This window comes from Ostrinia nubilalis, chromosome 27, assembly GCF_963855985.1.
Source record: "Ostrinia nubilalis chromosome 27, ilOstNubi1.1, whole genome shotgun sequence".
Lineage (NCBI taxonomy): Eukaryota > Metazoa > Arthropoda > Insecta > Lepidoptera > Crambidae > Ostrinia > Ostrinia nubilalis.
Window position 1 is genome coordinate 2,809,444 of NC_087114.1, and position 24,763 is coordinate 2,834,206.

Sequence of the window (24,763 nt, forward strand, 5' to 3'; positions counted from 1 at the left end):
GTCTAAGACGCATCGAACAAGCTTAATATGTCCATAGAAAAGTTTCCTAAGTTTTAAGATATGACCAATTTTATTTATTCATTTCCATAGCAAAGTTTTATGAGTTTTGAAATATGACTCATATTAGTTATTTTTAAAAATGGACTTTATATACTTGTTATGCGTATGCGTCTTAAGCTCATTTACGTGTGACGTGCAAACGCGCTGTATATTTTATATTTTTCCTCCCCAGGCTTACCACATGTGCAATAGTGATGACCTCAGGCTCTTCTGCAATGGATATTATGCGGAGATACTTATCATGGATCCATTTTCACTGGAGATTCTCTTCTCGCTCAGCTCCAAAATGAATCCTGATTGGATATCTGCATTGCATGTAAGTTTTTTATCCTACTATCCTACTAATATTATAAATGCGAAAGTTTGTGTGGATGTCTGGATGTTTGTTACTCTTTCACGCAAAAACTACTGAACGGATTTTGATGAAACTTTACAGTGTTATTCTTTATAACCCAGAATAACGTATAGGCTATAATTTATGACGATATGTGACAAACTAAATTTCACGCGGGTGAAGCCGCGGGCAAAAGCTAGTCTAAAATAATATTTACTTTTCGAAAAAAAATATGTATATGAAAATGCAGAGATGCAGAGATTTTCTGGGGGCACGGCAGTGCCCCCACCAAGTCGAGCAAAAAAGCGGCACGGCCGTACCATCCTTTTCTCGAAGCAATTCAGGCCATTTTCGACTGCCTGTAACTTCGTTGTGGATGAAACTAGAAGGCTGAATTTTCATTAGCTATGCAGGCATTGTGAAGACACGGTATATTTAAAATTTCATTCAATTTGAACCAGTAGTTTAAGAATTATAACGGGTCAAAGTTACTTAATTTTGTCACTCACTGACTCACTGACTCACCGATCATCAAAACTCTAAAGCACTTCTAGCAGACCTAGAAGCTTCAAATTTGGAATATAAGTAGTGTTTGGTGTATGAATCAAGGAAAAACTAAAATATTTGGGGGCACGGTAGTGCAACCGCCAAGTCGAGTAAAATTTTTCAATTTCGGTCCAGTTTTCTAGATACATAACTGCTGTCTACAAAATACAAAAAGAAATGAGATCCCATCAAAAACAATACTTGTCAAAAAAACCAAGTCTCGCAACTAGAGATGAAACGGATAGTTGTTTGGCCGGATACCGGATATCCGGCCGAATTTATATATTTCGAAATTCGAATCCGTCCGAATATAATGTCCGATTTTGCCACTTGTCTAGGGGGCAGAACAATTCGGGCGGTTTTGGTTGCCATCGTGAGTGTGTCTTTGAATAGCGAAAATTAAATTAGTTTACTTGCTGCGTAATCTGACTGAACTGCATCATGTCATCAGACCACCAGTGAAAAAAGATCGCCTATTTTATTTGGCAATTTTTCGACATTATTAACAGATATTTACTATTTATGCATTCGTCATTAGAGTGAATAGCCCAGAAAAATAAATTGGTTTTTTGAAAGGCCTTAATTTAATATGGCTTTTTTGTAACTTTTTGGACTTTAATTATAAGCCGTCATTATTATAAGCAATTTTATTATTATTTACCTCGAAGATTAATGTATTTCATTTTATTAGGAAATTGTCGTAGTTTTTTAATATCCGGTATCCGGCCGGATAGTGAGTTACTATCCGGTATCCGGCAGGATAGTAATTTTAGGCCGGATATCCGGCCTACCGGATAGTTACCGGATATCCGTTTCATCTCTACTCGCAACTCAGTTGTTCTACGGTAAAAAGTTGTGAGATCCATGTAATACCAAGTCCAGGCCAGGAAATCTTTAACGTTTTACATAAATATATTGACTTGGCCATCGCACTAAATAATTTAATTTACACGTGTTTTCATGGTCATGGACTTGGTTTTTTTGACAAGTATTGTTTTTGATGGGTTCAACTTTCTGTAACTCCTGTGTAGCCAAGATCTACTGTTATGTATGTTACAGTAAAAACTCATAATCAGTCCAAACCCTTTTAACTGCAAAAATCTGACAAAAGTGGTAACTAATGCCCCTGATTATTATCACTTTTAACTGATTTTTCCAGTCAAAAGTGGTCCGTGGCGTTAGTCAAAAAATTATAATAAAAATAAACTTTTTTAAAAACAAGCTTTTATTCTGAATTTCGAAAGTTTGTATCGCGCATGGAATTTATTCCTCTTTTTCTCTGTTTGCGCTACAAGCTTTCGAAATTCAGAATAAAAGCTTGTTTTTAAAAAAGTTTATTTTTATTATAATTTTATTTTACACTTTTTAGTTATATCTTAATCTCAGGACCCTGGACATTATCTAATACTAAAGTGCTCGAAAAGACAAATCCAACGAACCCAAACTCGATGAGTTTCCGCCGTTTTGTTTAGGAGTTCCTATGGCCACCTCCCGACTCCATCATCAGACCAGCTCAATGGTACCATAATATTGCATTGTCATCGTACTTACATAAGTATACCAAATTTCAGCTCAATCGGTTGAGGAGAACTGGTCTTAAATTCAGTTGCAAGATTTGTCCCACACATACTAACAAGTGAAGTCAATATAAAGCTTGTAAAAAGCTTGTAAAAATCAAAATCACTTTTGACCGCACAAAATCGTGGTAGGGTTAATACTGGGACGTGTAAAAGTGCTTTTTAAAAGCCTACTTGCAAAATAAAATGAGTTTATGACCCTCTCAATTTGATCTGTATTCTTGATCTATGTTTTTCATTTCAGGTTTTACGCCCATCATCTCGTAAAGACGACGTCGTTCTCGCTATATCCATTACTGGGACTGTTAAGGTATGCCCTTTTAATGTTTCTACACTCGACATCAAATAAATTGCACCACCCGCGACAAGCATTTTCAAACGTATGCATCCCTACTTCCCACCAATATTGGCACCATTTAAAAGCCTAGTTCTAAACTTCATTTTATTAAAGGAAAGGTTTTTACCCCAAAAATGTGTCTTTACAAGGATCCAGAGTCACTTCTTCAAAAAATAGCCATTTTTTATGACTATAAAACTGTTAAGTTGGGATTAATCGCTATCCATCTGTTAAAGAGGACACGTGTGATCATTATTTGGTTTTATAACCATAAAATTTGGTCTAATTGATCCCAGATGTGAGCCCAAAGTGAGGTCTTTTTTCAAGTCACATTTATGGTATATGTTAATCATTTATGAAGAAATTAAATGTGTTTTTCTTTAAGGATATTTATTGGGCTTTCAAATAACACCAATATTGTTGGGGCACCATGATTGTGTCAGAAGAAAATCTTTAAAGTTCGCGTCGAGGGTGGTGCGGTTTATTTGCTGTCGAGTCTATTTTATGTGTTGTCACTCACAATGTGTATGAATTTTTAATACCTAATACTCTACCAATTTTCAAACTCAGCGGCAAAATAGTCGCCCGGCAAGCAATAGGCTTTTGGTTCTACTATTATTACATAAACTAATTGATAATTTCAGGTAAAAAAAAGCAACAGTCACTGTTATTATTACCGTTGTTTTTTCAACATTCTTCTTCTCAATTCTATCCACCCGTTTCTTTTTTTCAAAATGTACTGTTCACTGTATACGGTGGACAATATTTACGATACGGAACTCAAGTCGGTCTTTTCAACATCTTTTAATTCCAAAACGGGGTCTCAACGAGTTTTCTCTTTAATTGTAATAGAACGCGTATCTTCACCTTAAAGGCCGGCAACGCACCTGTAACGCCCCTGGGTGTCTATGGGCGACGGTAATCACTTACCATCAGGTGATCCGTCTGCTCGTTTGCCTCCTGAAAAAAACGCAAAATTTTATAGGTTAAACGCTATTATCTGTGTCAGTGCACGAGGTATGAGAGCGGATGATGTATTTTTAAGACTTTAAGAGTAGGCGCACACCGTTGATTTTTCGGCGGCCGATAGTTTAGTCGGGCAGTTGATCAGTATGGGCATGTATGGGAGTGCGCACACTACGCCGATTCGATTTGGCCGATTCTTCATACAATTTAAAATCGGGCACAACTATCGGCCAACTAAAAATCAACGGTGTGCGCCTACTCTAAATGTCTGCTAGATTTTAGATTTGTATGCTCTCTTATGTTATAACATTGTCAATGTCACCCCTCCCGTGCCGCTCCTATACCTCAGGCACTACTGAGTTATGCGTTAGACCTTACGTTATAATACCTTATTATATCTCTCCAGGTCTGGTCACTCCTAGGCCACGAGAACAAGCAGTCGGAGCCGATATACGAGAACGAGTCGAAGCAGATCCGTTGCCTCAACGCTTTGTCTCTTAACTGCTGCGCATACAACCAAAGGACCGTGCTAATCGTGTGCGCCAAGTATTGTCAGATATACGACGCAGGTTAGTAACTTTTCATCCATCCCTTTTTTTCCCTTTTCCCTTTTCTCCTTTTCCCCCTTTTTCTCCTTCCCCTTTTCCCCTTTCTCCCCTTTTCCCCTTTCCCCTTTCCCTTTTCTCCCCTTTTTCTCCTTCCCCTTTTCCCCTTTCTCCCCTACCCCCTTTTCCCCTTTCTCCCCTTTCCCCTTCCCCTTTTCTCCCCTTCCCACCCTCCGTATACGAGAACGAGTCGAAGCAGATACGCTGCCTCAACGCTTTGTCTCTTAACTGCTGCGCGTACAACCAAAGAACTGTGCTAATCGTGTGCGCCAAGTATTGTCAGATATACGACGCAGGTTAGTGTTTCTACCTCTTACCTTTCCGGTTTTTTCCTTTTCCCTTTCCTCCCCTTTCCCCTTTCTCCCCTTCCCCTTTTTCCCTTTCTCCCCTTCCCCTTTTCCCCTTTCTCCCCTTTCCTCTTATCCCCTGTCTCCCCTTTCCCCTTTTCCTTCCATTTAATCTTTATCCCCTTCCCCTGTTCCCCATCCCTTTTCTCCCCTTCCCCCTTTCACCGCTTCCCCTTGCCAATCCCCGCCTTTCTCCCCTTCCCCTTTTTCCCTTTCTCCCCTACCCCTTTTCCCCTTTCTCCCCTTTTCCCCTTTCTCCCCTTTCCCCTTCCCCTTTTCCCTTTTCTCCCCTTCCCCCTTTTCCCCTTTCTGCCCTACCCCCTTTTCCCCTTTCTCCCCTTTTCCCCTTTTATCCCCTTCCCCTTTTTCCTCTATTTCATCTTTCTCCCCTTCAATATTTCTCCCCTTCCCACCCTCCACATACGAGAACGAGTCGAAGCAGATCCGCTGCCTCAACGCTTTGTCTCTTAACTGCTGCGCGTACAACCAAAGAACTGTGCTAATCGTGTGCGCCAAGTATTGTCAGATATACGACGCAGGTTAGTAACTTTTCATCCATCCCTTTTTCTCCCCTTCCCCTTTTCTCCCCTTCCCCCTTTTCCCCCTTCCCCCTTTCCCCTTTCTCCCCTACCCCCTTTTCCCCTTTTATCCCCTTCCCCTTTTTCTTCCATTTCATCTTTCTCCCCTTCCCTTTTCTCCCCTTCCCACCCTCCATATACGAGAACGAGTCGAAGCAGATCCGCTGCCTCAACGCTCTGTCGCTGAACTGCTGCGCGTACAACCAAAGGACCGTGCTGATCGTGTGCGCCAAGTATTGTCAGATATACGACGCAGGTTAGTAAAAATACTTCCCCTTACCTTTTCTTTCTTTGCCGTTTCTTCCCCTTCCCCTTTTTCCCTTTCTCCCCTTCCGCCCTTTCCCCTCTCACACCTTCCCCCTTTTCCCCTTTCTCCCCTTCCCCTTTTCCCCTTTCTCCCCGTTCCCCTTCCCCTTTTTCTTCCATTTCATCTTTCTCCCCTTCCCCCTTTCACCGCTTCCCCTTGCCAATCCGCGTCTTTCTCCCCTTACCCTTTTTTCCTTCCCTTTTTCTCCCCTTGCCAATCCGCGGCTTTCTCCCCTTCCCTTTTTCTCCCCTTCCCACCCTCCATATACGAGAACGAAGGAGATCCGCTGCCTCAACGCTCTGTCGTTGAACTGCTGCGCGTACAACCAAAGGACCGTGCTGATCGTGTGCGCCAAGTATTGCCAGATATACGACGCAGGTTAGTGTTTCCCCTTTTCTCCTTCCCTTTTCTCCTTCCCTTTTCTCCCCTCTTATTGTAACCCGCACATTTACCTCTCTTACTATCGCTCAACTGCCGCGCAATAACTAAATGTAAGTGTTGCTCGAACTTGCGAGAACCAGTCAAAGCGGATCCGCTGCCTTTTGTTTTTTTTCTTCATTTTTGTGTAGCGGTGAGTCCCCAAAGATGATTATTTATATAGTATATTTTTTAAGATAACAAATAGACCACCTATTTTTCTTTCCAGGCGATTTCTCAGTCCTCTGCTCGATACAAGCGCCCCAAGGCGAGCGTTGGATGTCAGGGGACTTCCTAGCACCGGACCGGATCCTCGTATGGTCCACAGAAGGCAAGGGATATTTGTACAAACTGCCCGCCAAGTAAGTGAAATGTATTCTTGTCACTATTTAGAATACGTATAGATGACCCACGCTGAACTGTCCCACCAAACTCAATGACAGGGGGGCGCCACTATAGTTCAACTATGTGGTTTCCAACATGGCAAAAATTGGAACCAGCGATCCGGTATTGACGGTGGCGCCCCGCTGTCAATGTCATGGCTAAGACAGTTCAGTTTAATGGAACTATAGATGACCCACGCTGAACTGTCCCACCAAACTCAATGACAGGGGGGCGCTACCATCGTTCAACTTTATGGTTTCCAACATGGCAAAAATCGGAACCAGCGATTCGGTATTGACGGTGGCGCCCCAGTGTCAATGTCATGGATAGGACAGTTCAGTATTTTGGAACTATATATGAATTAATTGAGATGTATTTTTGGGCATTCCATTGTGTCAAGTCAAAGTGTTCACCACTGATCGGATTTTGAATAATCTAAAAGTTATTACGTCATATTTATGAATAAAATAAAATATTTTGCACTACCCTGTGTCAAAAATACTTTGTGATAGTAGAAAATCACAAATAAAATCATCATTAGAACTTCATCGGAGCACAATCGCCTAAGTTTTGAACACATATTTCAATTATACTTTACTTATCGCTCGATATAAATATTTTTGTTTGCGAAAAAAGACTGAGAAGTAAGGTATGATCGAAATGAAAATACAATACAATGTCATTAAAGAAAAATGACTGGAGACTTGTTACAAAATAAAATTATGACATGACGAATCCAAAATACAGTGTTTTTACTGTATCGTATAATTATATTTTATGTATAATTTAAATGTATTCTTACTAAGTGAGGTGTATTCTTCATTCATTGGCGTATGCTACATAACTGCCGATATAAATATTATGTATTCTAACTCCTGTAGTTACGAAAAAGCCTCCTGCCATTTCTTGAGCTAAACAAAACATTTCTGTTATAGCAAACTGCGTGGACGGGCTATAAGTAGGTCAGCACCACTTTGTTTGTCTGTAAATTGAACCCTTGTATTTATAGAATAGACCCCGTATTTATTATTTGCTTTGCACATTTTAGAACGCTTCGTATTTTGAATTTGAGTGCGTTTACTTTTGATTATGAATATTTGTAAGCTGTTTGTGTATTTTACTGTGTGGCGATAGGCTTTGTAAGTAATGCAGATGTATTTAAATAATATAAAAACACTACACACACTTATTTGAAATATTGGATAAAAATAAAATTAGTTTTCAAGGTAGACCTAGAATTCATTATTATTATTTGCAAGGTTAATGAAAATAGCAGGCAGAATCGAGAGATAATTTAGTTTGAATACAGTTTAGAAAGACATTAAAAAATATATTTAATAACGGACAAACACATTAATGTATATTAAAATATCTTACTGTGTTCGTGTGCCATTTGTAAAATAATATTTTAATTTATTTTCAGTTGCATATCGCACACCCATATACCCATCATTTGTATTGTATAATTTGGTTGTATTCTTAACTTATTTACTGATAAGTGGCGTGTATTCTTGTGTGGTTTGACACGTTTTTATTTTTCAGTTCTGTGCCTGATCATAAGGGTTTCCATGGACCGACTGTTGACCACGATAGCCCTGTGCTATACAGCATTCTGGCTCACACCAATGAAGAGGTAATTTTGGAATTTTTTTTCATTGTCTTGTCCCGAGATATAATAATGTAATGTCAAATACATTTTGCGCGTTTAGTAAATATCTCAGGTTTTTCTGAATTTGAACATTTTCCGGTTATCTTTCTTAAAAACCTTTTTTTGAAAATCACGAACAAAACAAAATAATGACCCCAATCGGTCAAGCCCTTAACGAAACCAAGGGGTAAGTCGCAAAAAAATGCCTTCATACAAACTTCGATAGTCAATTATTGACTTTGTATAGGAAGGCAAAAACCTTTTTTTTTGACGATTTACCCTTTGCTTTTGGTGAATGTTTGTGTGTTTTTATAAATGAAGTTATTGTACGGACAATAGCAAAGCTAAACACAGCGGCGTTTTCGTTGTAATACAGGCTATTTTGCAAGAAAAATGCAGTTTGGTGCTGTCGCTGTACTAATTAAATTATTTCTTGTTCTTTCTCCACAGCTGCTATCGTGCCCGCCAGCCATGCGTTTCGTAATCACCTCCGCCGGAGGCACGAGCCGCCGTCGTCTGTTACGAGGTGACTCGGCCGGCGTGGTGTCGGTATGGGACGTCGACCAGGCCGCTACGGCCGTGCCTGACCAGATGCCGAGTGAGTTAACCCTTTATACGGCTGTGGGAATTTAGTTCCCACTATTTTGAAGCTTTTTGGCTTGTTTTGACGTCCAAAAACAGTTAAAAGTTTGAACAAAACAATGTTTTTAAAGAAACGACTGGAGACTTCATAAAAAATATTATGACATAACGAATCTTAAATACAGTGTCCACTATATCGTATAATTTTATTTTGTTCATAATTGAAATGTATTCTTACCAAGTGGTGTGTATTCTTTATTAATGAGGGCTATCGTTTTAGCGCTCACCAGTTAGCGCCACTGTAGAGTAAGGTCCTGTTACTTGCTAGTTACAAAGACAGTGGCACCAAAGTGGCACTAAAGTGGTAGGAAGACTATCGCATTTGCACTCATCAAGATGGCGCCACTGTAGAGTAAGGTCCTGTCAATCGCCAGGGGTACCAACTGTTAAGTATAAAAACGATAGCCCTCATTGGCGTATGCTATTAACGGCCGAATACTGAAACGCCATTTAAATATTTGACGGCTTCTCAAATAGTTAAGCAGCTCCTAAACTTACATTTCGCATACTCAAAACAATATCTGAGCAGTTCTCAATTTTTAAGCACCTCTCAAATTAAGTTGCACTCAAACGCCACTCAAATGAATTTTCGCATACTGAAACGCCATTCAACGCTAAGCATTACTCAAACAACTGTCAAATCGTCCTAAGCAGCTGTTAAATTAGAGAGTGCTTGCGCGGTATCTTGAATCCTATTCTTATACCTAAATCGACCTAAATAGTGGTAAATAATGTGTGTCATCGTTATCATTTCTTTCGAGCCTCGAGGAAATACCTAGATCTAATCGCAGGAATGCAATAAGGCTGAACGCTATTTAAAAATATTATTATAATGACATGCAATTCCGAGCGAGGTTCCGCGTCTCTAAAGAAACGGTGTTGTTTCTGGATTCATAATTTGGAAGCTCTTTGAAACCCCTCACCAAACGCCATACAACCAGTGGACCAAATAAGACCAAATACTTATTATAACCCTACTGTTCTACGCAACGGGAAGTTATGAACGTGTACTAGGTGATATCTTCCACATCGAACAGCCAACTGTGCATCGTACTAGTGCACAAAGTAACAACCAAAATAGCTGCTATGAAATCGCTAAACATGCCTATTTCTGAGGAATATGGGGACATCGCATAGCAACATTTCCAAGAGTTGTTGATTTGTCAATTTGATACTCTGTCAACAATGATAAATGTCAATTGTGGTTACGTTTCGGTCCACGATCGCCACATAATAGATTTCAACAATAAAAAGTATCACCTTTAAAATTATTTTTTTAATTAAATAAAAATGCAAGCATTAATTTTTTTATATGATAAAACGAGATTTATAATATAATAGAAACTAAAAATAAACTGTTCTATGTTAAGTTGATTGAGTATATTTCCATAAAAGACAATACATAACCAAACGATGCTGCGTGTAATGGATAAAAAACGTAAAGTTATCATTTGTGTAAATGAAAACATACTTTTTTTGGTAAATGTTGCCAGTAGGTAAACATTTGAGAGCTGCTTAGCTGATCACGGCTTCAAATCCTTTGAGTGGCGTTTGAGAATACCATTTAAAATTGAAGGATACTTAAATTTAGGAGCCCGTCAGCTGAGTGACAGATTTGAGTAGTGTTTCAGTATTCGGCCGTAACTTGCCAACATAAATATAAGTATTTAACTCCTGTAGTTTCGAAAAAAGTATAATATGAATATGTGAACCTCCTTACTTTCGATGGACCCGACTAAGAGAGAAATATGCGTACATCAGGCCTCCCCAACCCGTCTGGCCAGCGTGGGGAGTGTAGGCCAAATCCTCCATTTGCCTCTGGTCAATTAGAGGGTCGTGCTCCTGCAGTGGAGACTAAGAAACGTGACGTCAGACTCCAGCGTAAATGCGTTGTGACAAAATTAATTAATAGCCACGATAGCCGAACGGTGAAGGGGTCGGAGTGGCCCACTCGAGATCCGAGGAACGCGGGTTCGAATCCCACCGCCGCTCGACTATTGTGGTGAGCCCACTCGTAACACAAGCTTATTTAGCTTACCACGACGGGCTAGGGACTATTAGTAATTTGTGCAATACAAATTGCTAATAATCTTTAAAAAAAGAAAAAAAAATTAAGGCATAATAAATGCTACTGACAATGCCACTCTTGTAGTGAAGTTTTGGGCTGGCACTGTGTAGGTTTGTTGTCGACACGACAAGAAGAAGAATCAGGGCTCTTTCAAGGTACATTATTGGGTCCAATGTTGTTTAATATCTATAATTTAAGTTTTATTGTTTCAGCTCATCCACCAATAGTGATGACGAGTTTGGAGATGGCCTGGGCGGAAATGAACCCGCAACCCGTCGGGATCTTGGACCAATTGAACCATCCGGAAGACCCGGGTATGTGGGAAATATCTAAACATCTGACCAAACAATTTTTTAACTTTTTAAAAGTATAATAAAAAAATTAATCAAACGCTCGAAGAATATAATATTATTAGTGTTTACTATTCTTTTTTTACTTGGGACTGTGCTCGGGGTACGTTAAACGTCGGTACGTTTTTATCCCGAAGAAGTGGTATATTATTGTTTGGGACATTTTTTTACTTCTCTTATTATATCGTGGATGGTAAGAGCCGACTGACTAACTAGGCTTAGGAAAAAAACATATTAATTCTCAACCATATCATCACATCAGCAGTAAGTTCAAAATAATTTTACCGGTGCCTAGTTTAATGACGTTTTGAATTAAACGATTAACTTCTCCCTCTCTTTCTTTCACAGAAGTGAAGCTAACAGCATCGATATACCTACTAGCAGCCAACCGACTAGTAGTAGGTCGTGACGACGGTTCCATAGTGATAGTGAATGCAACGCACACTGTGCAACTGCAATTGTTGCACGGCACGCACCAGCAGTATGACGGTGAGTCTGACAGTGAGTACAAAAGATGTCAAATTACAAAAATGAGCCTCTAAAATTGTAAAGTCACATGCTGTCAAAAGAAATCATGTCAAACTACAAATGACATTGCCACGTAATGTAAATGACGTAATGTCAAATGATGTAACGTCACATGACATAGTCAAATGACAATGTTATATCATAAAACGTCTTCACGTAATTTGTCAAATGGCAAAATGACATTAATAAGAAAATTCACTGCATGAATGATTTAAAATAGTAAAAACATTGGTCTATTGATGCCAATGATATCAAAAAGACTAGTAGTAGGTCGTGACGACGGTTCCATAGTGATAGTAAACGCAACGCACACGGTGCAACTGCAGTTACTGCACGGCACACACCAGCAGTATGACGGTGAGTCCGACAGTGAGTACAGAAACATGTCAAAATGTCAAATAACATTGTTAAAACGTCAAAAGACAAAATTCTAAACGCGACGCAAAATTCCAAATGAGAGTGCTTCAAATTCGCACCTTTGAAGCCATTAGAGAATAAATAATTAATTAATGTCCCAATGTCAAATTTCACAGTGTCACATGTCATACTCTCAAATATCTTTCAAATATATGAAAGGCAGAATTCCAGATGTCACAACGTCTACTAAAATTAGAGTGGAAAAAATGACATAAACTAAAAAAGCAATATCAATTTGGAAATCTAATTACAAAGTCAAAAGTACAATTAAAATGACAAATGGTATAATTTCATATAATGTCAAAATGTCAAATGTCATCGAACTATAATGTAATGTCATACGGCATAATGTCAAAAACAAAACGTCACACTATTATTATTTTCCACTGACAATCACAACATTGTTTTGTTCACAGATTGGACTCGACACCAAGTACTTTTAGGACACAATGGTAGGGTGAACTGCCTTCTCTACCCCCACCATATACACCCTAGGTAAGAATATGACAGTAAATTTTTATTTCAATACCTCTTATTGACATAATTATGTACTTTTTTATGCATAACAAGGCATATATTTGACCAAGGCAGGTATTGTGGGATGCAGTCTTGACACTTGACATACTTTGATTGATATACTTTTTATGAAATATAAAAAATGCACCAATCACATTTTTTGTGTAGCAATTCTCAACTTGATTTTATGAGCCAGATTGAAGTGTTTAAAAAATGGTGTCTTGGATTCATTAGAGAGAAGAATAGGGCTACCCCCCTCTTACCTAAAAGACAAATATTGTCCTGCAGTGGAGACTAAATAACTTGATGATCACGATGAAAGGGTAATTTTGAGTTCACACCAATACTGTTATACATGGTGGAGGCCTTTATCCAGCAGTGGACGTCATTTGGCTGAAACGAACGTACTGGCTGTAGCTCAGACTAGTGCGAAATCTTGTAAAGAAGAACGGTCACGCCCCATACAAAAAAAACCCAGACCCGACAGAAACGAGACATACCTCAGTTTTTTTGCCATGTCTTAATTAGTTAAATTATATATTTTTTATATTCGAAATCTATTTAAAACACCATAATATTACCCTTTGTTTTTGTTTAGGCGTTATACAAAAAGTAATACAAAATGCTTATTTAACACCAAAATTGGTAAATGTATGTACCTAAATGTCTATTACAGCTGCTATGGAATGTATCAAGGTGACCTGGAGATACAACCGGATTATACAGGGTGGTTATTCATATGGAACGATAAGTGATCTCACTCGATTATTTCTAAACTATACAAGACATCGAAAAACTAGTTACTGATTCTGAAAGTGCTTCACGAGCTCTTTCAAATGGTACCAATAATAGGGTACAGATTTTATAGAAGCTGGTAACATTGAATTTTTGGATTTTGTAACTTATTATTTTTTCCACCCTGTATAATCCGGCTGTATCTCCAGGTCACCTAGATACATTTCATAGCAGCTGTAATAGACATTTAGGTACATACATTTACCAATTTTGGTGAGAAATAGACATTTTGTATTAGTTTTTGTATAACGCCTAAACAAAAACAAAGGGTAATATTTTGGTGTTATACATAATATAAAAAATATATAATTTAACTAATTAAGACATGACAAAAAAACTGAGGTATGTCTCGTTTCTGTCGGGCCTGGGTCACAGATGACCGTTCTTCTTTTTGGGAAAGAGGCTGTCAAATGTTTAAGTTTTCTAATTCCATAGATTGTATGCAGTTTTGCGACCCAAAAAAAATCAAAACTTTACTAAACCGTTTCAGATACGACAAGGCGCACCTCGTCTCCGGAGGCATAGACTTCGCGGTTTGCCTATGGGACCTGTTTACTGGCAACTTACTGCACAGATTCTGCGTGCATGCTGGAGAAATAACGCAGCTTATCGTGCCGCCCAGTAATTGTACTGTGAGTATTAAATATACAAGGCGATTGTGGTACGAGAGGTATGTTTATGCGAGTATGATACCTACGTCACTTGATACTAAATTAAGCTCAAGCAGAAAAGTTGTGATAAGCTTGAAACAATTAATTAATAAACACCGATTTGGCCGAAAGTACAAAAAAAATGGTATGAGACCAATCCAAGATATTTATTATATTGTGTGATGAAAATAAATAAATTGCACTAGAATTAAGTGGTTTTAAATATTTAAGCTTTATCTGCATTCACAGGCTCGCATACAGAAATGTATCTGCTCAGTGGCGTCGGACCACACCGTTACATTGCTCAGTAAGTTTTTTATTTAACCTATTAGTTCCTATTTATCTAAAAGGCCAAAAATAGATTTAAAAACTTGTTTAGCTTTACTTTAGTCGTTTAGATTCAGCCATTTCTTGATGGATTAAAAAATCACTCTTAGCTTATCATAATATTATCTTTTCAACATCGCAAAACTTCTCCATTACTCCTATACAGGGTGGAAACGATAAGTGATCGCACTCGATTATTTGTAAACTATACAAGATATCGAAACACTGGTTACTAATCCTGAAAGTGCTTCACGAGCTCTTTCGAACGGTACCAATAATAGGTTACAGAATAAACTAGAACTATCTGAAAATTCAACCCGGGCACGGCAGGGTGTATTTGTGACGTCAAACGTCGTCGAGACTTCATTTTTTCTTTGCAAACGCAACGTCATACTCATTAGGTTGTAGATCTCTGTTGTATGAAAAAAAACTGTCAATGGATCTTTCATTGTATTTTCTTTGACTTTTTACTTGCAACAAAACTATCATTTAAAATCGCTCTCGTGTTTTGTATTTTCGCCTATAATTCAACACAGTTTGTATTCTCTGTTACATCATAATATGACAATGTCACCCTTTTCGTGCCGCTTCCATACCTCAGACACTGACTGAGTTAAAGGTCTATTACACAGATCACAGAAACTAAAGGGTGATGTGCCAAGGGGGCGGAGCCGGTGTCGCAGCAATATGCCCAAAAACAGAATACATTGCTCTTGAAATCAATGATGACAGCAGCGACGTCATAATGTAAACAGTTTACATTGCTTGCGTAGTACAAGATTATTCGAACGTTGAGTACTGATACCTCAGTGGATAATATAATGAGTACATATTTTGATTTCTTTGTGTGTGTTATTTGTAATGCGACACTGAGTTTCGAACTCAGCGCATTAGTTGGCATCTCTCCTATATCTCTATGGTCTATTATAATAAAGAATTTGAGTTATTATCCTACACTTCTAATCTCCAGGTCTATCCGAGCGCAAGTGCGTGACTCTGGCCTCCCGCCACTTATTCCCGGTCGTCAGCATCAAGTGGCGGCCCTTGGACGACTTCATGGTGGTGGGCTGCAGCGACGGCACCGTCTACGTGTGGCAGATGGAGACCGGCCATCTGGACCGGGTGCTGCATGGTGAGGCAGCATTCTTAGTTACTTAATGAGTAAGCGAGACAGATTATGACGGACCTGTAGCTTCAAGTGTCTTCGAGTTGCCTTCTCGTGTGACTTCATCTTATCAAGTGCTAGAGACAGGTTCTTAGACGCAGAAAGAGACGGAGCATCTATAGTGACACAGAGAGGGAGCGAGACAGTCCGTCATGGACGATCTTTAGCCTCAACAAGTGTAAGTGCCTTTCTTCAAGACCTTTAGCATCAAGTGTTTTTAAACTACCTTCGGCTAGAGACAGGTTCTTTAGATGAAGAAAGAGACAAAATGTCTTTAGTTACTTGGTGAGTGAGCGAGGCAAATTATGACAGACCTACAGCACCAGGTGTCTTTAGATTGCTTTCAGCTAGAGACAGGTTCTTTAGACGCGGGGCTTGGGGGGGGGGGGGGCACGCCTGGCTGCGAGCGAGACAGAGCTGTAGTGGCGGGGGAGGGAGCGAGGCGGATTATGATGAAGCTATAGCATCAAGTGTCTTCGGACTGGCTTCTTCAGACTCAGAAAGAGATGGAGCATCCTTAGTTACTAGATGAGTGAGCGAGACAGTTCTTCATGGACAATCTTATCAAGTGTCTATAAGCTGCTTCAAGTGTCTCCCTCCCAAAGGCTCCCTTCAGCTGGAAACATATTTTTTAGACGTAGAAAGAGATGAAGCATCATTAGTTACTTGGTGAGTGAGCGAGACAGATTTTAAGGAACTTGAGTATCAAGTGTTTTCTAGATGCTTTCAGCTAGTGACAGGGAGTCCATAGCCTAGTGTATTAGTGACTCTCTCCAAGATTTTTAGTATCAAGTGTCTTTGGGCTGCCTTTAGTTAGAGACAGGTTCTTTAGATGCAGAAAGAGATGGAGCATCCTTAGTTACTAGGCGAGGAAGCGAGACAGATTATGATGGACCTACAGCATCAAGTGTCTTCAGGCTCCCTACAGCTAGACGCAGGTTCTTTAAACTTTAGCACCAAGTGAATAAGGGCTACCTTAAAGAGACAGGGAATCCATAGTAAAGTGTGTAAGCTACTGCTTTCGACAGCTTTTAATAGTGGACTTTGGCTGCCGTACTATCTGCCAAAGTCTGTATTCTGCAGGACTTCTATATGACCTTCAAAAATCTATGCATATTATAATAACCCTTAAAACTATTTACATAAGACTTATTCTCCACAGCCATGATCACTGAAGAGGTTATAGCAGCGTAATAACCCTTAAAACTATATACATAAGACATGTTATTCCACAGGCATGATCACCGAACAGGTGTTTTCAGCATAATAACCCTTAAAACTATCTTCATAAGACTCGTTATTCCGCAGGCATGATAGCCGAAGAAGTGTTGGCAGCGTGCGACGAGACGCTAGCAGACGACCTGGGCGGCTCCCTCGCGTCGGGCACCAGCGACCTGCAGGGACTGGCTAACCCCGCTGTCCATTTCTTCAGGTCTGTGTTATACCCCGTCTGCTGTAACGGTACTATTCCTACCGCCTCCCACCTCCAGTTAGGAGCTAGCCAGGATCTACAGCTTGAACTGTAGGTGCTGGAAAACCCCGCTGTCTATTTCTTCAGGTCAGTGTCCGTAATACCCTGTGACTATTCATACCGCATCTCTGCTAACCTCTCGTTCCCACCGCTGCAACTCTTGTATAGCCAAGATCTACAGCTTGACTTCCAGGGGTTGACGAATTCCGCTGTCCATTTCTTCATGTCTGTGTCCATATTGTAACGGAACTATTCCCACCTCTGCAACTCCTGTGTAGCCAGGTTCCGGGACTATTCCCACCTCTCGTTCCCATCGCTGCAATTCCTGCGTAACTAGGAACTGGGACTTTTTCCATCTCTCGTTCCCACCACTGCAACTCCTGTGTAGCCAGGATCTACAGCTTGACTTCCAGGGGCTGGCGAATACCGCTGTCCATTTCTTCAGGTCAGTGTCCGTACTGTAACGGGACTATTCCCACCTCTGCTACTCCTGTGTAGCCAGATTCCGGGACTATTCCCACCTCTCGTTCCCACCGCAGCAACTCCTTTTCAGCCAGGATCTAGTGCAAAACTTGCGCTGCTGCATCCAGGTACTTCCCGCGACCTTCACCAGATCGTCGGTCCACACTACGTTCTGCCTACACTACGTCTTCTAGCTCGTGGTCGCCACTCCGGGCATAGCAAGTCCTATCGCCCTTAGGGTGACCTTGAGCCTTCTTATGAGGCCTATACGTAGCATGGAGCCCTTTCCAAAGGCAATCCAGTTATGCATGATCCCGGAAATAACGAGACCATTCCCACCTCTGCAACTCCTTTGCAGCCAGGATCAAACAGTTAAGGTGAAGTTTGCAGGAGCCGGCGAACCCCGTTTTCCAACTCCTGTGTAGTTAGGAACCGGGACTTTTCTCACCTCTCGTTCCCACCGCTGCAATTCCTGTGTAGCCAGGAACCGGGACTTTTCCCACCTCTTGTTCCCACCGCTGCAATTCCTGTGTAGCCAGGAACCGGGATTATTCCCACCTTTCATTCCCACCGCTGCAATTCCTGTGTAGCCAGGAACCGGGACTATTCCCAACTCTCGTTCCCACCGCTGCAATTCCTGTGTAGCCAGGAACCGGGACTATTCCCACCTCTCGTTCCCACCGCTGCAATTCCTGTGTAGCCAGGAACCGGGATTATTCCCACCTTTCATTCCCACCGCTGCAATTCCTGTGTAGCCAGGAACCGGGACTATTCCCACCTCTCGTTCCCACCGCTGCAATTCCTGTGTAGCCAGGAACCGGGACTATTCCCACCTCTCGTTCTCACCTCCGCAACTCCTGTTTAGCTAGGATCTACAACTTGACCGCCAATAAAAACCCAACCAGTGAAGGTTTGTCCTGAGGGAAAGTTAAACACCCTGTATTAAGTAGTTCGTTCGTTCCTTTCAACCAAGTCTCGTCGTCCATTGCTGGACAAAGAGTAAAGACCTTCCCCAAGGATGTAGGCCAAACTCCATTTGCCTCTGGTAAATTAGAGAATCGTGCTCCTGCAGTGGAGATTAATGACTTTTTCTGTCCATTATTATCCCGAATCCATTTATTGTCCTGAAGCAGTGGTAGGGCTAATACTGAGACGTGTAAAAGTGCTTTTTAAAAGCCTACTTGCATTAATTAATTTATTTATTTATTTCACTGTCATTACAGGAGATCCCATTGCGACAGTGAAGACAATACATTAACATACACAACATTAACTACATAATTAGTAATTACCGACATACAAAACCTACACATAACATATAACAAATAATGATGCCTTTATAAATTCACTCAGAGTAGAAGAAAAAAATATCTATTTTATCCGAAATGAGATTGAGAGTGGAAATGGCGTGAAATAAATGAGTTTCATGAGTTTTTCCGTTATTTGTCCACAGAGGATTACGCCATCGCAACGTGGCCGCTATGCGAGCGGCAACGCAAAGAGGCCTCGCTGCGTTGCAGGGCCCGGGCCACGCGAGCAACGCCGGGCCGCTAGCCGAGCCCGCCCGGGCCAGGCGGGCTCAGCTCACTATACAAGGGTTCCGATCTAACCCCAAAGGTATGTAATATTGTACTTTATTGTATAGGCCATAAGGCCTGTTTGCAAGGCCCAGGCCACGCAGAGAGGCCTCGCTACCAGGGACAGGGCCAGGCGGGCTTAGGTCACTATACAAGGGTTCAGATCCAACCCCAAAGGTATGCGATAATGTACTTTATTATGTAAGTCATAAGGCCTGTTTGCAAGGCCCAAGCCATGCAGAGAGGCCTCGCTGCGTTGCAGGGCCCGGGCCACGCGAGCAACGCCGGGCCGCTAGCCGAGCCCGCCCGGGCCAGGCGGGCTCAGCTCACTATACAAGGGTTCAGATCTAACCCCAAAGGTATGTTATAATGTAGCTTATCATATAGGTCATAAGGCCTGTTTGCAGGGCTCGGGCCACGCGAGCAACGCCGGGCCGCTAGCCGAGCCCGCCCGGGCCAGGCGGGCTCAGCTCACTATACAAGGGTTCAGATCTAACCCCAAAGGTATGTGATAATGTACTTTATTGTATAGGTCATAAGGCCTATTTGCAAGGCCCAGATCATGCAAACACAGCTTTATAAGTGAACGGAGAAGTATTAGGCAGACGAATTTGCCTGGACTATGCAAGCAACGTCTACCTGGCGAGGCCCAAGTCACGCAAAAATTTTCTTATAAGGCCTTTTTGCAAGACCCAGGATCTAACCCCAAAGGTATGCTGTTTTCGACTTTAAGATAAGTGAATAAGGTTCAAAGGCCCGGGCCATCACAAGACTGGGACAGGGACAGGCGGGCTCAGCTCGCTATACAAGGGTTCAGATCTAACCCCAAAGGTATGTGATAATGTACTTTATGATATAGGTCGTAAGGCCTGTTTGCAAGGCCCAGGACACGCAGAGAGGCCTCGCTGGCTTCAGGGCTAAACGTTGGTTGAACAAGCCCTGGATAGGCGGGCCCATAAATGCTGTGATCCTTGATATATACAGTGTGAGTCACGTTAAAGTGTACATATGAAAATAGACCTATTTTTATCGACAAAAAAGAGGTCAAAAATTTTTTGAGATTTTTTTTTAATTTTTTATAGAATTTTTTTTCTTCCAATTACTTATTGTAAAGAAAACTTAATAACTTTTTAAACTAAGAGGTATATCCTGATAAAATAAAAACATTAATAATGCTAAATAACAGGCGATACTAAAAAAATACATAAAATACACAAAAAAGGATAACAAATAAATAATAAAAAATGATACTTTTTGAAAAAAATCTGCTTTTAAATTCGTGTTTTTTTGGTTATTTCATAAATTTCTCCAAAAAATGCCCCTATAACAGGTGGTTTTTATTACTTTGTATTATTCTCTATCGTATTATCTTTGTAAAACCAAGAATCGCATGTGTTCTATCCCTATCACAACATTTGCTATGATCGTTTGAACTAAGCCTCTCCGGGCGCGCCATTCAACGCTTCGTTAACAACGAAACTGAAAATGGCTCTAGATTTGTAATTTTGATAAAGACAAGTTAGATTTCAAATAAAAACAAAAGATTTCGAAGTAAAATAACCATTTTAGTTAAAATTAAAATTGTCTCTACCTGTAGCGGAGAATAATGTTGTGACAGGCCTTTGTTCAAACGATCATAGCAAATGTTGTGATAGGGATAGGGACATGCGATTTTTGGTTTTACAAAGATAATACGATAGAGAATAATACGAAGTAATAAAAACCACCAGTTATAGGGGCATTTTTTGGAGAAATTTATCAAATAACCAAAAAAACACGAATTTAAAAGCAGATTTTTTTCAAAAAGTATCATTTTTTATTATTTGTTGGCCTTTTTTGTGTATTTTATGTATTTTTTTAGTATCGCCTGTTATTTAGCATTATTACTGTTTTTATTTTATCAGGATATACCTCGTAGTTTAAAAGTTATTAAGTTTTCTTTACAATAAGTAATTGGAAGAAAAAAAATTCTATAAAAAATTAAAAAAAAAAATCTCAAAAATTTTTTGACCTCTTTTTTGTCGATAAAAATAGGTCTAGTTTCATCTATTTTCATATGTACACTTTAACGTGACTCACACTGTATATTCTATCTATATTATTAAAGCTCGTCTCTTTATGAAACTCGCATAATATCATTGAGGACTAACAAATTAATCCCAAAGGTACTTTCTGAAAGGAAAATAGTTGCCACATTATTTTAAACCATCTGCATTGTCTTAAATTCTAAATAATGAACAATTTGAACTTTTTATTTCCATTTACCATCACTTACCATCTGGTGAGCCGTCTGCTCGTTTGCCTCCTGTCACACAAAAAAAAACTACTGTCCAAATCCCATCCAATCTTAGTAGGTCATGCAAACAGCGTGACGTGGCTTCATCCTTTAAACTACTATTTTATTTGGCAGATCCTGAGAGTCACATCCTATTCTTCGACATCGAGGGTCTGATTGTGGAACTCCTCAGCGAGGAGTATTCTGCCATGAGTCCGGCCAGCTTAGAGGTATTTATAATTCAGTCCACTCCTAAACGTCTGTCTACGTCACTGTACGTCTGTCACTGTATGTCTGTACGTACTGTCACTCCCATACGTCCCCTCAGGTACTGAGGTATGGAAGCGGCACGGGAGAAGTGACATTGACATTATGACGTGACAGAGCAAACAAATGAAGTGTCGCTGACGTTTGACCGTCACAAAAACATCCTCCCGAGCCGCTTCCATTACTAAGGCACTGACTCAGTTATTCCATAGTTTTAGCAGGGATATTTCAAATTATTATTTTTTTGTTTTGACAACTAATGACAGATGACTGTTCCATTGTGTTCTGTTGTTCTGTTGTTTGTCTCGAAGCGCTGGTAGGGCCCAAAAGATAAGGAGACATGTAAAGTGCCCCATAAGGGCTACCTTTTCTTTTTTTATTATTTTCTATTGACGTTCATAAGTGCCACTTGTGGTCTAAACTGAATAAATATTTTTGATTTTGATTTTGATTTTGATTGTCATGGGAATGACAGCTATTAAAGTCCAACGATTCTGAAACGTCAAGTGGCAAAAATCTGAAACTAACAATCCAGTATTGATAGTAGCGCCCTCCTGTAAATATCATAAACAAAAATCGGAACTAATAATCCGGTATAGATAGTAGCGCCTTCCTGACAATATCATAGCTGGAACGGTTCATTGTTGGACATCTATATTTTCTATTATAACAGCAAACTATGTATACAATGACAGCTTTTGAACAAAGTTCAGCTGATCTTGTTTATGTGTGCGATTGATGAAACACCCTTAATTTTCTCCTAAATATTTATTAAATTGGACCTTAGATTGATTTGAATTTACGCCAGCGTGGAGTGTGTGCCTCTGTCAAATTAAGAGAGGGTCGTGCTCCTGCATTGGAGACTAATGCCCGTATTCACAAACATTACTATGAGGTCTCACAGTGCGCGAGGACTCACAGGGTCACACACGAACCAATCACAGAGCAATATTTAACGCTGTGCGTTCGATTTGATGCTTCACTTAAGCAAGCATCGTTTGTGAATACGGGCGTAAATGACCTGTGGCACAGAATAAGTAATAGTACAGGTACAGAAGGATTACTCCGCAAGATGATTTAAATAAATGCGAGTCTTGCTACGACGCGATACAGTGGAATTCAGCTCGCACAGCACTACGTACCTACAATTTTATTCACCTACAAGTTTTGTCTCTTTCTATCGCGTGCCTCTGAACTCTTCTTACGCTATTAGGGTTGCTGTCTAGTGAAAAAATAATTAATCTACTTGTTTGTAATGACCTATGTATGTAGGTAAGTATGCATTAATTATGGTAAACCTTGGGAGAGGCCTTTGTCCAGCAGTGGACGTCATTTGGCTGAAACGAACGAACGCATTCTGAGCAGTAGTCATAGTAGGTTAGGTTCCTATACTATCCTAAGAATTATTGATTACCTACATGGCCAACATACCTTTCAGCATCTTTGGGAAGCGAAAAAAAAAGATAAATCCGGTAGATTACTTTTCGAATTTAAACACCCGAACGCCGCACAATATTTCTTTCTCTTTATGTCCATTTTTAAATAATACTTCGATCATAGAATTATAATCATACTACAACGCACGCCAGCGTCTTGACGAGCGCGCGCGTGACACTCGACTGATATAATACCCGCCGGCGGGGCGCTTCGCTGTAGGTAATTATCGGATGTACCGCGCGGAGTGAGCCAGGCCTGCCTGTGGGCTGAGTGTGAGTTTACATCAATAAAAAATGTATGAACATTTTAATTTTTGAACGTTTTCCGCTAGGGGCGCTGTACAATCCGTCATACAATGTCATAATGTCATTTTTGACGCGCGTTTGATGTAAATTCACACTAGGCTCTCTGATGATGATGATGTTCTAATAAATGAATTTCTGCAGGCTGCCGGTCTAATCACGAGCGAGTACATAAGGGTGGCAGCACTGACGCAGAGCGCCAGTCCGGACGCGACCAAACGGATATCCGGTTAGTACCAACACAATATTACCAACATAATAATTTTATAAGAATTCACGGCTGGTCTTACGCATTGCACACTATTGTGACGTCATGAAAGTTAATTTATTAATAATAATTACTACTTTAAAGTCTTTGGCTATTAAAGAATACTAGCTTTTGGTCGCGGCTCCACTCGCGTTAAAATTTGGACCCCTTTCATCCTCTAAGGGGTTGAATTTGGGAAAATATTTTCCTAACTGATGCCTACGTCATAATATGTAACTAAAGTCCGGTCGCCGAGCAGATAGAATTTCGTCCAATGACCCCAAGCTACCTATCCTTCTCACTCGCGTGTAATTATATTGTTTTCTCGCTCGCACACTAACATGCGAGTGATAAGGATGGGTATCTTGGGGTCATTGGACGAAATTCTATCTGCTGCCGATCGGACTTTATCTACGTGCCAAACGACGCAATTCTTTCAGTGGTAACGGTTGCTTTAAAATACAGATTACTAATAAAATAATGAATAAAATACGACTTTAAATGCAATCATAAACAGGCCAGCAGATTAACATAATCAATATCATCGTTCGTTCGTTCGTTCGTTTCAGCCGAAAGACGTCCACTGCTGGACAAAGGCCTCCCCCAAGGATTTCCACAAAGACCGGTCCTGCGCCGCTTGCATCCAGGTACTTCCCGCGACCTTCACCAGATCGTCGGTCCACCTAGTGGGAGGCCTGCCCACGCTACGTCTTCCAGCTCGTGGTCGCCACTCAAGAACTTTTCTGCCCCAGCGGCCATCAGCTCTTCGAGCTATGTGCCCCGCCCACTGCCACTTGATTTTAGCGATTCTGCGGGCTATGTCAGTCACTCTGGTTCTCCTACGGATCTCCTCATTTCTGATTCGATCACGCAGGGAAACTCCGAGCATAGCACGCTCCATCGCTCTTTGGGTGACCTTGAGCCTTCTTATGAGGCCCATAGTAAGCGACCACGTCTCAGAGCCATACACCATCACTGGCAACACACACTGGTCAAATACTTTTGACTTGAGACACTGCGGTATTTCGGACGTGAGAATTTCGCGAAGCTTCCCGAACGCTGCCCAGCCGAGTTGGATTCGACGATTAACCTCTTTCTCGAAGTTGGACCTACCTAACTGGACTGTTTGTCCCAGGTATACATAATTGTCAACAACTTCGA

At 40.6% G+C, this 24,763-nt stretch overlaps 1 protein-coding gene across 1 annotated transcript in view; it reads left to right on the forward strand.

Moving 5' to 3' along the window:
- LOC135084788 (WD repeat-containing protein 7-like) overlaps positions 1-24,763 on the forward strand; it is a 149,378-nt gene that overhangs the window by 2,998 nt on the left and 121,617 nt on the right. The window contains exons 4-19 of the mRNA XM_063979525.1: positions 233-376; positions 2,762-2,827; positions 4,227-4,389; positions 6,304-6,436; positions 8,001-8,091; positions 8,557-8,704; positions 11,029-11,130; positions 11,515-11,655; positions 12,528-12,606; positions 13,913-14,054; positions 14,322-14,379; positions 15,370-15,531; positions 16,873-16,996; positions 18,951-19,114; positions 21,485-21,579; positions 23,500-23,584. Of these exons, the coding sequence (XP_063835595.1) occupies positions 233-376; positions 2,762-2,827; positions 4,227-4,389; positions 6,304-6,436; positions 8,001-8,091; positions 8,557-8,704; positions 11,029-11,130; positions 11,515-11,655; positions 12,528-12,606; positions 13,913-14,054; positions 14,322-14,379; positions 15,370-15,531; positions 16,873-16,996; positions 18,951-19,114; positions 21,485-21,579; positions 23,500-23,584 (1,897 nt within the window). The remainder of the gene's footprint in view (positions 1-232; positions 377-2,761; positions 2,828-4,226; positions 4,390-6,303; positions 6,437-8,000; positions 8,092-8,556; positions 8,705-11,028; positions 11,131-11,514; positions 11,656-12,527; positions 12,607-13,912; positions 14,055-14,321; positions 14,380-15,369; positions 15,532-16,872; positions 16,997-18,950; positions 19,115-21,484; positions 21,580-23,499; positions 23,585-24,763) is intronic.